The sequence below is a fragment of the Equus caballus genome, chromosome 18 (assembly GCF_041296265.1).
Source record: "Equus caballus isolate H_3958 breed thoroughbred chromosome 18, TB-T2T, whole genome shotgun sequence".
Taxonomy (NCBI): Eukaryota; Metazoa; Chordata; class Mammalia; order Perissodactyla; family Equidae; genus Equus; species Equus caballus.
The window spans coordinates 82,676,867-82,691,809 of record NC_091701.1 but is presented as its reverse complement, the minus strand read 5'-3'; the positions used below and the strand labels follow the sequence as shown (position 1 = coordinate 82,691,809).

At 43.4% G+C, this 14,943-nt stretch overlaps 1 protein-coding gene across 4 annotated transcripts in view; it reads left to right on the top strand.

Annotated features, from left to right (window-relative positions):
* Positions 1–14,943, top strand: part of PLEKHM3 (pleckstrin homology domain containing M3) — a 176,120-nt gene that overhangs the window by 43,684 nt on the left and 117,493 nt on the right. For all 4 annotated transcript variants that reach the window (XM_023622512.2, XM_023622513.2, XM_023622515.2 and 1 more), the window contains exon 3: positions 2,476–3,411. In XM_023622512.2, the coding sequence (XP_023478280.1) occupies positions 2,476–3,411 (936 nt within the window). The remainder of the gene's footprint in view (positions 1–2,475; positions 3,412–14,943) is intronic.

Sequence of the window (14,943 nt, the reverse complement as noted above, 5' to 3'; positions counted from 1 at the left end):
TCTGAGGAAACAAAAGTTGAACTATAGTAAATTAATGAAAGCTTAGATTTAAATATATAACTTCTGATATGTCAGTAGCAAAAACACTAAACTTCAGATCCAATAGAAAGTAGCAGTTGTTAGAGACTGAAGAGAAATGGTAGTTCTTCATCCCTCCATAATCAAAGATAACAAATACTTCACACACGAAACCTTACCAAGCTCTGTTATAAACGGGCTCTCCAGAGAGGAGTCGTACCCTGGAGAACAGTCTCCTGATCACATTTGCTCTCTTCTTCCTGAGTCTCCTTTCTCAAGAGATTAGCACTGCAGACTGCAGCATGTAAGGGTGGGCCATCTCCCAGGATTAACACCCTACTTTTTTGTCTCAGTTTAGCACACTTGTTTGGGGAGGGCTGAGCGCAGGTGGGAAAAATGTTGAAACAGCATTCTTTACCCTTACTCTGCATCGAGAAGGTGAGGGAACACCTTTCCCTGAGACTCCCTAGCAGCACTTCACAGTCCATCCAAGCTGGCATCTACCACCCAGCTTGTACAGTCAGAAAGAAGTGAGGTTTTAATCAGGTTTGATCCTGGCTTGGGCCCAAAGTGGAATTTCTAATTCATGGTAGCTGTTGTGAAAAGCTCTCAGGGAAGAAAGAAATGGAGAGGGAAATTCCCAGCTAAAAGCAAGAGAGGTGGTTTTCATTTTACTCAGGACACATAGCAGAGCCGCTGGGTCACAGGAGGGATAAGGATGGCGGGATCCATGGTTACAGGTCTGATTATGGAAAAGCCTGAACTGTCATCAGCACTTGATAGAAATGAGGGATGGGGGCAGCAGCAGTGTCTAGCAGCACTGCCTCCCTTATTGCACTATCAGAAAAGAAAGATAACCAGAGAATAGGCCTCCATTCTCTCTCTACAAAGGGATGAGGGTGAGTTGCAAGAAATTAATAGCTTTTCAGTTACCACAGATATATTAATGAATGTCAGGACCAGAGATGTAAAGCAGGTAAAATGGGCTTTTCTCTGCCTCATTTCTCTCCTTTTCTCTTTTGGTTCAGTATTTTAAGATCTAGATCTGTGTAACTCTTTTTTTTTCTTCAGTCAAGGTCAGAAATCATACCCTTTGGGAGTGTAATTTGTCTTCCTTAGGGAATGACTCAGTTAATTTATGACTGTCTCCAGCCTGTGTCAGCAGAGATTAAGGAGTGTCTCAGAGACGAAAATCCCTACCAGGGAGGAGAGCTCCCTCCTGCGTGGATGTCTTTTTCATGCCCTCTGAAAATGTCAGGAAATCTCCCAAGTGACAGTCCCCTTTATTAAAGTACTAAAGTCATATGTATTGCAGATAATCGTTGATTAGAGATGGCATGACCAGATAAACTTGTGAAAGAGAGGGGAAGGGAAGGGAAGGGAATTATGCCTACTGCATGCTGGGCATTGTGCTAGGAGCTTTACCTCTAATTCCACGAGTACTTATTAAGTACCTGCTGTGTACCAGGCATTCCACTGTGACCTGTGATAAAAGGATGAAAGGACACACCTCTCCCTGTCCTCAGTGGGGCTTATAGTCCAGTAGGGAGAACCAGACTTCTAAAAACTTCAAAGCTTGTCTTATTTTTTCAGATATTTAAATAAAATATTATAGTACAGCCTGATAAGACCTCATCAAAGAGAAATAATGTAGTAGGGATAGCTGATACTGACCCAGGGGTGTGTGTGCAGGCGAGGAGTCAGGGTTGGGGGAGGCAGGACAAACTCCCTTTCTGCAGAGGAGATGCTGAGTGAGGTAAGTGTGTGGAAGTGGTGGGAAGGAGCATTGCCTGCAGAGGGAGCGGCATGAGCAGTCACGCTCAGAGGTAAGAGAGAGCTGCTATCTAAGCAGACACCTCACAAGTGAGCTCCTGGCGAGTCCTGGAGAACTGGCTGTAAGACAGAAGGCTCCTGAACTGGCCATGAGACTAGTGAGGGTATCTGAGAAACAGGAGTTTGTGAGCAGCATACTTCATGCTCTGTCCTTTCTATTGACCCTCCTGGTTTGACCGCCCTAAAGAAGGATGAGTATTAGCAGGGAGTTAGGTCAAGTGGCAGGAGTGTCCAGTCCTCTCTCATGTATTTGGCACTCTGTAGAATGTCACCTAGAAAACAGGAAGTCCTGGCAGAGTGCCATTGTCTCTTGGGCCCACAGGGCATAGTCTCAGCCATCATTTTCCTCCCAGACCTCTGCATGCCATGTTGATGTTGACTCCCCCATACTTACTCTTGTCTTGTATTCCATTCTGTTTTTTAGACCTGAGATTTTCCCCAATTACAGCTTGTCAATTAGGTGCTATCTTGGAATTTTACTACTTCTGCTATGTTTAGTTGAACCAGAAGGCCATTGACCTCGATCTGTGGTTTCTTGCACCTGCCTTTTCATCTCATTCAGTTCATTCATATTAATGAATTAATACGTTGCTTCCCTTGTTTTTCTTTTCTTTTTCTTTCTAGAACACAAGCAAGCATTCCCAAACATTCTGAAGAAGGGTTACCTGGAGATTAGGAAGGACCATGACAGTTACTGGCAAAGCTGTTACGCAGAACTCTCTCCCTACAGCTTATGCTTCTACAACCTTGACAGCAGTGGGAATCAAAACCTCCATGACACCTACCAGCTTTCACACTTTCAGAGCATATCTGTTCTGGGCAACCTTGAGGCCAGGCTGGTGGATACTGTTCTATATGACAACACTCAGCTACAGCTGAAGGCAGAGTCACCATGGGAGGCTTTGGACTGGGGGCAGAAACTCTGGGAAGTCACGCATGCTGCCGTGCCTGGTTATGTGGGAAGGCAGGATGAACTGGCAAACTCACCAGGGCTTGGTCCTCATGTTGACTGTACACAGCGTCATTATTTACAGCAGAAATCCAGTGAGCTGCTCTTGCTGTCCCCTGTCTTGGGTGGCCCCAGACAGCACCAAAACATTCTCAAATCAGGGACACTCTACAGGCTAACTATCCAAAATAACTGGAAGGCGTTTACATTTGTGCTGAGCCAGGCCTGCCTTATGGCTTTTCAGCCCGGCAAGCTAGATGAGGACCCCCTGTTAAGCTACAATGTGGATGTGTGTCTTGCTGTCCAGACGGACAACCTGGATGACTGCGACTCTTGCTTTCAAGTCATTTTCCCCCAGGATGTCCTCCGCCTCCGTGCTGAGACCCGGCAGAGGGCTCAGGAGTGGATGGAAGCTCTGAAGACAGCTGCCAATGCAGCAAGGAGTTCAGAGCAGAACCTGCAAGTCACACTGAGGAACAAACCCATGGACCTGGTGGGTGGGCTCGGGCTCAGGAAGAGCCAACGTCAGTCTGTGACCACCAGCTTCCTCAGCATTCTGACGACGCTGTCTCTAGAACGAGGACTCACGGCTCAGAGTTTCAAATGTGCAGGTATGAAGCATAAACTCATTAAAGAACAATCCTGAATCCCACAGTTGGAATTCACTTTAAAAATCCTCTCAGTAGGCCAGTCACAGCTACTTCCTGTTTAAAAAGCACCTCTCCTTCAAGGAATTTGCCCTATTAAGACACCTGTCCATCTTCATGCCGTCTGGTGAAGTAAGCAGAAGCAGGTATGATATACCCCATCAAATCAAAATGACTTGGCCGAAGTGTCACTAGACTAGAACTGAGGCTTCCTGCATCTGCTCTGATTCCATTTTCTCTGCCTTCTTAAACAAAGGTCACTGTGAATGTGCATGTCACAGATCATCTTATAAGAGACATTCAGGCCCAAAGCTGACCACTAACACTCCTTAGGCAAGGAAAATGTCCAGTCAGTAACTATCATTATGACCTTGCCCAGCCCTGTTAAGGTAGAATCTAGAAAGTCAGCCTTGACAGAAAATCTGGAGGTGGCTGAGAGCACTGTAGATGACTCAGCAGATGACCGCTGAGTCACCCTGCGCCTGTGCCTCATCCTGGGGAAGCCCGGGGTTTCTGGAGCTCAGTGGAGGGGTGAGACACAAAGTGGAGTTCAAGGCCAGTCATCTGTTGTAATTTCCTGCAACTCTATTACTGCCTCTCTCCCCTACTCCCCATTCCTCTCACCTTCCCCCAAACAGTAAACTAAAAAGGAAAAAAACTCACTAAACCAAATCTATCTACTATAAATAGAATCAAATTATTCCCCTTTCACTAAACCCCACAATTTGTAACATGAAATTTATCATGATGGTAGCTTTAATTGGAAGCCTGATTTGGAAGATTTTAATTCAAGTGTATCAGATTTAAGTGTGTTGTTTAAAAATGAAGCAGCTTACCACCAGCCAAGACCAAATTTTAAATTTTGTGCTTGCTCCTGCATTGAAAAGTCAAATAGAGGTGGCACAATGAAAGCCCGTGTTTTGAATTTAGGTTAGTTATGATGATGGCTGTTTCTATTGAGAAATAATTTGCTTAAAGTAGGGAGTAGGTGAATCATCCCTGACTTGCCTTGGGACCTCAGCGACTGTGAAGCAGAAACTCGAGGGGTGGGACTGGACAGACCAGAAACAGTGAGCCCGTGAGGGAGCCATGCTAGTTGATGTGCATATATCTATAGGCATGAATGACCTTGTGTTAAGTCATCCAGCTACTTTTGGAAAATGGTTTTCAAATAAGGAGACAGTGGTTTTAGTACAGTTTTTAGAAATTACTGGCATTTCAGTGTCTTCTTGTACTAGTGCATATATTATGTTTCAAAGTTCAGCCATTCAACAGAAATTATTCAGTGCTTACTCTGTTGACATCCTGGAATTAAGGTGCGCTTCTGTGGCTGTAGATTGCTGATAGGGTCGACAAATCTGTGGTCTTACTGGAATCGGTGAGAACCTCTTAGTTTAGTTCTCAAGGTGGAGACTGGAGTAGCTCAGTGGGGAAACTCTCTGGTAAAAGAGGAAAGAAAAGCTTCAGGTGGTACACAAGGATTGTCACCTGGTTGACCCCTAACTCACCTTCCTCTCATAAGTTTGCTTCCTGATGGAGTGTGTGCTGCCCACGTTCTGTACTGCATCAGTAGTGTTTCTCACATGCAGGAAGGAGAAATGCAAGCAGAGGGTACCATTCAGCAGGTCCACTGCATCTAGCAATTGGAGAAATGAAAACAGGACAAAGACAGAGAAAGGTGAGTAGTGGATGCAGGGTGAAGGAAGCTAAGTAGAAAAGAAGAGGAAAAGGATTACATAGTGGGCAGAGATAGAACTTTTTGGCAGTTGCTTTAGGTTCCATGTTTTAGGATGCCTCCCTTTGCTATCTGAATCTGGTGCTCACTAACTTTGGCTGGAGAATAATTGGGGGTGGTAGAAGCAGGAGTTCAGGAGACAGGCGATGTAGACTAAAACCCGTCTGCTCCGCTCAGCTTTGGTTTGGAGTTCTAATGGGGCACAGGTAGGTTTCTAATTTGGGGTGGAGAGAAATAAATCCTAATTTGGATAGTGTGGCCAATTCCAAAGTAGAAATTTTCTATTTCATTGCCACCTCTTCCATTGGAAGATGCTACGTTCAGTTGCTTTGTGATATGCGTGGTTTACCGGGTTGCACTTTCCTTAAGTACCCCGCCATGGAATACTGGTTTCCTGCCTCAGGTAGAAACAGTTCTTCTCCTGTAGGGGGCAGCATCTCAAAACAAAAAGGCAAAAACTCACTAAGCAAACCTCTGAATGTTTTTTAAATTACTTGGGAAGCTGTTCATTATATCAAAGATTATTATAGCACATGGAACTTTAAAAATTGATCCATATTTCTCACAAACACAGTTAATCTAAACCAGCTGTTTCTTCCTGTAGTATTGTGTCCCCTAACTTTGCATCCTCATAAAAACGTGTATTCAGTGAAAACACTGGTTGCATGGCATGTTTACCTTCCAAAATGCCAACAAGTCCAGTAAATTGTTTTTAGTTGAATCTTGGCCTTATCAGTTAAGGAGAAGCTAATTCACAATATTTCATTGTTTTAGTGAGCCTCTTTAGACTGTAAGTTTTTATGTCCACTTAGTCCCTCCCCCTGTAAATATTTTTGATGAATAAAGTTTAAAAGTGGAAGATAGCACTGACTAGCTCTTTATTATGTCATTCAGTCGCTATTCAGGGGAACCACAAATGTTGGCTTTTAAGTCTACAAAATAGTGCAGTTGGCCTTATTTCACTGAATTCTTTCTGTTGGTGAAGAATTTTCTATGTCCTTCTTTGAAACTTAAAGAGCCCCTGCAGAAAAAATGGACTGTGACCATCCTGAAATGCCTGAGGTTATGGTTGTGAAAATACACACTTTTGTATAACTGCGTATTTCTTAACATGTGCTTGAACTTTTTATAGTTGTATTTGATTATGTGTGGTTTGTTCCATGGCTTCCTCTCCAGGTCCGTGGCTGCCCTGTGCATAGGAAGCCCCAGCCATGGTGGTCTTCTTCCTGTTCTGGAACCTATCTTGGTCATTCCTGCCTCCAGGGCCTTTAAACTTTCTGTCCCTTCTTCCTGAAAACCTTTGAAAAGTCAGTTCTTCCATCCATTCTACCGTTTGTTGTGTGCCGAGTTTCTGACTATGCCAGAGGCTCAGGTGCACCTGGACGAGTTGATGCTGCAAGAAAGTAGACGTGGTCCCTGCTCCCGTGTAACTTGCAGTCCACTAGGGAGGACAGACATTAACCAAGAATTACAGCATGAATGCCACAGGGCAGCTGTGATGGGAGCTCTAGAAGTGAGGCCCACTTCCATTAGAGAACTGTCAGAGATGCCAAGTGGAACTGTATGAAGTTGTAGATATCTGGTCATTTTTGACCTACCAAGAAAAGGCAGTTCGATAAGGTTAAACTTAATGTTTGACCCTGAAGTCACAGAAGATTCCTGAGCAGAGGAGTATAGGGTGAAAGTGGTATTTAAGAACAATGAATTTGGTGGTATTTTGGTACTGCTTTTCAGAAACACCTCTGTAGCAGAAAACGAGGTATGCTTCCCTAGTGAGTGAAGTTACTGGTTGGGATTCAAGTTATATTTGGCATGGGGAATCTGTGGTGTTAAAATATTAATGCTAAATCAAATGATTACACAGCTTATTAAAATATTTGTGAAGTATATACCTGTAAGTAGTTGTAAATTAGGTTGTTCATAAAATGTTGTATAAATTAGATTATAAGCCAGCAGCCCTATTTTCTTCCAGAATTAGTCATGTATATGCACCTATTTCCCCTCAATAGATACGTGGTTTTCTTGGCAGTAGTACACACAGATATTTTTCCTGTAATTTCCCAGCAATCAAGAAACGTAGCAATTGAATACTATAATAAAAGGGCTCAGGGCCTTGTTTGTAGATGCAACAGGAGATGCAAAGCTCACCTTTGAAGTGTTCTCTGTGTTACTGCTTTGTACTCTGGGGGTGAAATTGGATGGCCCACTGTGGGGCAATGTTTCTGATTCTGAACTGAAATTGAAAATGTTAACAAAAGAGACAGCAAGAAAAAGGGTGAGCCGAGGGGATCCTCTCAACCATTTTCACGTTGTCAGTTTTTTGGTTTTACTCCTTTGGCTGCTGTTTAACCTCTTGGGACTGCTGTTGGTAATTACATCTCTGGCAGTAAGAGCTTTTTGCTTTCCCTTTTTCCCCCCAGCCCTTGGGAAGGGTAAGCCCAAGGGGGGGGAAAAGTTTTGCTGTGAATTCTTCAGCCATTTAGTGCAAATTCCTGTAATTACCGGCATTGTGTCCTCTCTGAATGGCACATAATACAGCAGAAGCCATTCCTAATTGAGACCTTACAGGAGGTACAAATCCTGTCTTTGTTCAGCCTGACAAATTAGTGCCAGAAAGTGGCAGGGTCCGAGCGGGAATCAAAGGCAAGAAACACAAAGATGGAACTTAAGGCTACAGTAATAACCCTCTCTTCTCCTGAGGGGAAAAGGAATGACCAGTGGAAAATGAAGTTTTTTTGTTATAAATTCCCTTGACATGACAGCACCTCGGGGCTGCTCTATTTATTTAGCAAAAGTGATTAAATAGTAATACAACAGGGCTGCCCGTTGTTTCCCCGGGCGCCCCTCCTCACAGACCCCTGCTGCCTCAGCTAATTGATTGACAATGAGCCTCTGATAAAGAAGCTTGTTATTAGGGCCTGAGATGGGGAGGCTTCTCTCTGTGTGTGTGTGTGTGTGATTTCATTTTTGTTTGAATTGCACTCTGGTTCTTCTTGGCCCCACCCCTTCTTTCCCTCTTACCTCCTCTTGCCGCCCCCCCCCCCCCCCCCCCGGGCTTTTTGGCAGTTGCTCCCAGCTGACATCCACAAACAGGTAGAGAGCAATTAGAATTGTGCAGGCTTTTGACAAGTCTATCTTTGGAGCGAGCTTCCTCCTCTCCACCTGCTCCATTTAAGGCAGAACAGCAGTGTGAGAAAAGAGAAAAGGGGAAGGGGCTGGCTGTAGTGCTTCAAGGTCAGAAAAGTGGTGTTTTAGTTTCTCATTTGTGGGAATGGGTGTCTGAAACTAGTCTCTGAACTAAAATTTTCTCTAGAATTCCTTATTCAACTTCTAAAATATCTGTGCACTAATAACATTCACATGTTGGGGGGTGGGGTTGTGGAGTAAGAAATAAATTTGAATTATTTAGTTTCCCCTCAGTTCCTGAGAAGCCGGGACTGATTATTTGAGGATAGACTCTGGCTGCTTACGGTGCAGCTCAGTACCCCAAGGATGTTGTGTGCTGTGGAAAGATGACCAGAGGCCTCTAGGCAGATAATTAATAGCCCCTGGTTATATATCCTCAACTAGCTAAGCTGAAGCTAAATCTCTAACTCTGTTACAGCTGCAAAAACAAATCATTTCATGCCCCTATGAAAGCAAAATATATTAAGCAAACAGTATCGACCTTGTTAATACCACTTGGCATTTCATGTGATAAATGAGGGCGTCTTTCTCGCAAAGTCCTGCTTTACAACATCGTTTAGACATAAAGGATACCTTTACCCTGGTAATACAAGTATTCCTGATAGAAAGTATGGAGTGGTTAATTATTCATTAAATAGCTGCCCTTCTGGTAGTAAGCAATATTTCTGAGTTGGGCATAGTGAGTTACTGGCCTCAGAGTAAATCAAGCGGAATAGCAATTCTTAAAAAAAGAGAAATTTGGGAGCTGATTATTCATGTGAGTCTAGTTCAAGAAAGATCTGTAGGTTTTTAAGTGCCAAGAAAGGAAGTTGTTTAGTATGCTCCTGGGGGAAAAAAAAAAGCTCCAGTGTAGCCAAAATCTGTTTTGATTCCCATGCGAAAAGTTAGGGGACTCTCCAGCAGCCAGAGTGCCACATCTCCTGAGAAATGAGAGACCGAGATAAAAAGAAATGGACTTTCCTTGATACTTCCAATTCCTACTTTTACTGCTATCTTCAAATTTGTCTCCTGCTTGTTAGGAATGGTAATAAGGTGACGATTTATTTGAGTTAAGGAATAGGCAAGTAGCCAGTTGGAGAGAAAAAAACAATGAAGGGAAACTTAGCTATGCCCAAAACATACAAATAGCTTGGATAAATGAGAGTTGTTCCCACTTTGTACTGTCTAAGTCATTTTGTTTTTTAGCGTCTTGGATTGATATCTCCCAGAGGAGAAATCTCTAGTTTTTGTGTGTGTGCTGAAAGACTAAGTTTTATTTCCCCAACCTTGAATATGACCATGGAGGGGTTGCTGATAGTAAAATCCTTGAGTAGAGTTTTAGTGGAGGGTTCATTTCAATAGCATTTATTAAACCCCTCGTGTGTGCCACACACATGCTCTGCCAGGCACGTTGGCATATGCAGGTAGGAGTGAGGTGCAGGCTGTGCTCTTCAAAGACTTGTGGAAGAGCCCCCCGAAAGGGTATGAGGGGCTTGAAGGGGATGAGCAGGAGAATGGGACGGGAAGACGAGGAGTCAAGTGGTCACGGCCACTGTCTGGGAGACCAGTATATCCCTGTCGCTGCTCATCTCAGAGGCTCTCTGTTGTAGAGAATTAGAAAGCCAAAGAGCTAAAGTGGTGTCTGTCCTTACTCCCCCATTCTAAACTTTGTCCTCATATTTCCTACAGAATTAAACTCAGCGAAAATCTCCTTGGCTTTGCCTGCCGTCTGTCAAAGATACACTTGGATTTCTGTTGTGTGCTCGTTATGTAGTAGGTGCTGTGGAAGATATAAGAGAAGCATAGCTGTGGCCTGGACCCCCAGGACCTGATAGTCTGATTGAGGATGCACAAAGGAGAACAAGGGATTACTAGACAGTTAGGTCACATCCATGCTGCACAGCACTTAGTGTTCAGACAAGCATGTGGCAAAACCCTCAAGACAGAGAAACTTGGGTTATCAGAGATTATAGTTATGTCATTTTGTAAGTGATTGGCAGCTTTACCCAAGGATTGTTGACTAATGGATTCTTTTCAGCCTAGAATGTTGTCAGTAAAAATACATGATAATAGTGAGAAGAAGGATAATTTAGTAATTAAGAGCAAAGTTTCTGGAATCAGACCGGCTGAGTTTCTAGATCTGCTACTCACTAACTGTGTGACTCTGGGTAAATTACTTAACTTCTCTGTACCTCCATTTTTGAATCTTAGATGTGAGATAATAATCACATCTACCTCATAAGTTTGTATTGAGAATAAAATGAGTTAAAAGGGCTTGGAACAGTGCCTGGCACATAATGAGTCCTATGTAAGGATTGGCTATTTTTATTTTATTTTTTATTTTTTTAAACACCTGAGCTAACATCTGTTCCCAATCTTTTTTTTTTCCTTCTTCTCCCCAAAGCGCCCCAGTACGTAGTTGTACATTCTAGTTGTAGGTCCTTCTTGCTCTGCTATGTGGGACGTCACCTCAGCATGGTCTGATGAGCAGTGGCCATCTCCACGCCTAGGATCCGAACCTGCGAAACCCCAGGCCACTGAAGGAGAGTGCCTGAACTTAACTACTCGGCCATGCGGCGGGCCCCAGCTATTTTTATTATTTGCCCACATTGGATGATGATTAAAGATACCATAGGCATACTTATCAGATTTGCAGCTATCTCAAAACTAGGTTGGACAACTAATATGTTGAATGACAGAATCAAGATTCTGAAACACAAACTAGAGGAATGGACCAAACAAGGTGAGATTTAGTAGGAATAAATTGATAGTCCTATACTTATATTCAGAAAATTAACTACAAAGATAAAAGGTAGGGGAAAGTTGATCTACTGGCAACTTGGTGGGCCTACAAATGAGGCAGCAGGGAAGCCTGCCTCTGTGCTGCTGTGGCCGCGTCAAAAGCATTCACAAAACAGGTCCAGAAAGAAGAGAGGATGTCCTCACCATGTCTGCCGTGGCCAGACCACGCCTAGAAATTTCAGTTATGGCTGCTGCTCTTGAAGAACATGCAGCCGCATCTATTGGTGTGCGATAAGATAGTGAGGGGGCTAGAAACCATGCCGTGCCAGTGTCACCTAGAGTAGGGAGAACACAAGTACAGTCTCCATACATGTGAAGGCTGCCACTTAGAAAGGAAAGTAGGCTTACTCCAGGTAGTTGCTTTGGGTCAAGGAAACAACAATGCTGAGTGGAGTGGATTTCCCTCATTTAAGATTTGATGGCCATGGGTGAAACTTGAGTCGAGTGGCGAGAGCCCTGGCCAGTGAGACTGGAAGAACTGGCATTTCAACCTCGAAGCAAGTCACTTAATATGCCTTAGCTATAGTTTTCTCATGTGCAGAGTAAGAAAGTTATTAATTCAGCTCTTCTGCAAATATTTATTGAAGCCCTACTGTGTTCTGAGCACTGTGCTTGATGCACAGTGGACGAGGTAATGCCGTCACGTGTCCTCGCCACCTTGAGTCTTGGAAGCCAGACAGTTAGACAAGTAATTACAGCACACGGCTGGACTTGGAGGCCTGTGCACATCCTTCCAGCACTCCCTCCACCTGGGTTATGTTAGAGGCAACGGCTTTGCTCTGGAGGGTCCCTTCTGTCTCTTATTCTGTGATCCTTTGAATTTCTATAGGAGATTAGAGAATATTAAACTAATATGGTCCTCTGTTTAAACCTCATTTAATAAGTAATGCCTTTTTTCCTTTGGGGAAGAGAATTTAAACCAGTAGGAATGTCCCTTGACTAGGAAGACAGGAGATGGAATCTTTTTCCTGGCTCTGATGTCTAGCATTGGATCAATTACTTTGATTTTTACTCTCTTCTTCAGTCTAAGTTTCTAGGTCCAGAAAATTATTTTAAATAAAAACAAATGTATATTAAGATATGAATATACACTGAAATAGTAATAGGTCTCTATGGAAGAGAAGAATGTTATATAATTTGGGTTTTGAACTCTTTCACATCCTAAAATTCAGAGAGATTTGATCACTTTATATATATAGGCTGTTTGATTTTATAGGATATAAATTTGCTTTTTTGATTTATTCCTGGTGTTCTCATCATAGAAGTCATATGTTGGTCTTTGATATGTTTCAGAAGAATAAAATCATTTTGAATTTCAGAAGATATGGGTCTTTTGATAGACCTTCCTGAACTTCATAGGCCATCGCCGTGCTGCCTTTTTTTTTTTTTTTAAAAGCTGTTCATTTCTCCCAGTCTTTGTTGCTATACTTTGGTCTGGAAAGTTCTTGTCCCTTTTTGTAGCTTCCTTTATGGTTAACATTTTTCTCATCATGTGTTCATTTCTGGCTAAACTTCTAAAGTAGGTGTTAATGTGCTATTGGACTCTACATTGAGTTAAATTTTCTATTTACTGACCTTTCATTGGGACAGAAGTTGGTTTAGGTATGGTTTTAGGACAGTCTGGGGTAGGTTCTCCTTAATTTCTAGCTAAGATCCTTGAAAAACTAAGCTTTTCATGAACTCCTAAGAGCTACTGGAGAGGTTTTCTAAAATCCCTTATACTGCCTAATAGAAACATACAGAAATATACTGCCTGCAGAAACGTGCTTAAGTGAAAATTTTGCCCCTTTTTTGGTGAGGAAGATTGGCCCTGAGCTAACATCTGTTGCCAATCTTCCTCTTTTTTTTTTCCCTCCCCAAAGCCCCAGTACACAGTTTGTATATCCTAGTTGCAAGTCATTCTAGTTCTTCTATGTGGGATGCCACCACAGCATGCCTTGATGAGTGGTGTGTAGGTCTGCAACCAGGATCCAAACCAGCGAACCCCAGGCTGCCGAAGCAGAGCGCACGAACTTAACGACTCGGCCACTCGGCCAGCCCCTAAAACTTGTCATTTTTAAATACATCTCTGGATAAGGAGAACTATTAATATAGTAATACTAATTTATTTCTTGCATTAATATTTATATCCAATCATTCATTCAACAAACTTAGGCCACATAATAGTGCCAGAAATTGGGGTGTGGGGTAAACTAGAAGTTAATTTTAGCAGTAGAAAATATGATTATATGCAGGTCTTTGTGTCTTGAAATATGTTAAGACAGAAAATATTTTAAGGAAATTATGTTAATAAGCAGTGAAGAACATGCAACTCCTGTATGTGTTTTAGATGAAAATGGAGCAGGCCTGCACAGCAGTGTGCCCTGGGATTAGGGGATGGCCCCTGTTCTGGGACAGTCCTGTGTTGTGCTTTGTTGAAGACTTCTGGTGTGAAAATCTTTTACACCCGTAAAGACTTGTTTCCAAGCCTTCCTTGACCAGCCTCCCCGAACGTGGCTCTCATCCCCAGTAGAACTGGGCGTCCCTCCTGCCTGACCCCACCCCTCCGCTCTCTTGGACCGTCAGGCCTATGGCTTGTGTCTCACCTCATGGAGGGCAGGCCCTTAGCACCTCTCAGACTGTGGTCGAGCACCATCTGCACTAGAATCGTGAGATGAGGTGAGGAGTGATGCTGGTGAGATCAGGGTCTCTGGGCTCAGGCCTAGATATTTTAACAGACTTCCCAGGTGATTTACATGCACGTGAAGTTTGAGAAACCGCAGCCCAGCCCGTGGAGTGTTGTTAGTGGATGAATTGGGCCATGCACGGTTCAGCTTTCTCTAGGGTATTTAAGCACATTTCCTTGAACTGTTTTTTCTACAGATGTCCAGCATTTTAACCATTGAGGTATCAGTCTGCTGATGATCTCTAGGTTTCCATGTCTTCCTTACATTCTGGAAACTACTATGATGTTCTAGTAGGGTTTTACCCAGTGGTGAATACAAACGAAGGAAGAGATTGGCTCGAGTCCTTGACTCACCCTGGGGCTTCCTTTTAACATGTCTTAATGGTATACCTAGTTTTATTTTATACTTGATAAGCATATTTAGTCTTTGAGTTTGAGAATAGCCTTTGCCTGCCTCACCTTTTTGGCTACCAGCCGGGTCATCTTACACCTGGATGACCACGATGGCTTCCTAACCAGGCTTCCTGCTGCCATTCTAACTTTTCCCAAATTTTGTCTTAACTGCAGGGAGTATGATCTTATTAAAGTTCAGACTGACCGGGTCAACCTCTCTGTACAGTCCTTCCGTGGCTCCTACTTCTTTTGGTGTGAAGATCGTCGTCCTCACAATGACCCTGCATGATTTGGCCCTTGCCCACCTCCTTACCCTCAATCCTTGCCCTCTTGTCACTCTGTCTGGCATGCTGAGTTCCAGCCACACTTCACTCTGTTCCTCAAATGTACCACTTCTTTCCCACATACTCAGAGCCTTTACACATGCAGATGCCTCTCCCTGGAGTGCTGCCACCCTCACCACTACCCCCAACTCATTCTTGAGCTCATGACTTAAACCTTACTTTCGCAAGAATGCCTTCTCCACCCAGCCCCAAAGACTGACTCCAGGCCTAGGTGGCTCCCTCCGCTGTGATGCTGGCTTGGTACCTGTTGTTCTGGTACTTGTCATAATTGAGATTGTATTGTCTTTTGTGTAACTGTTTGTTTAATGTCTGTCTCCTCCACGTAACTGCAAATGCCATAATGGCAGGACATGTTGTCTTGCTTGTCACTGACTCCCTAGCTCTGCATCTCG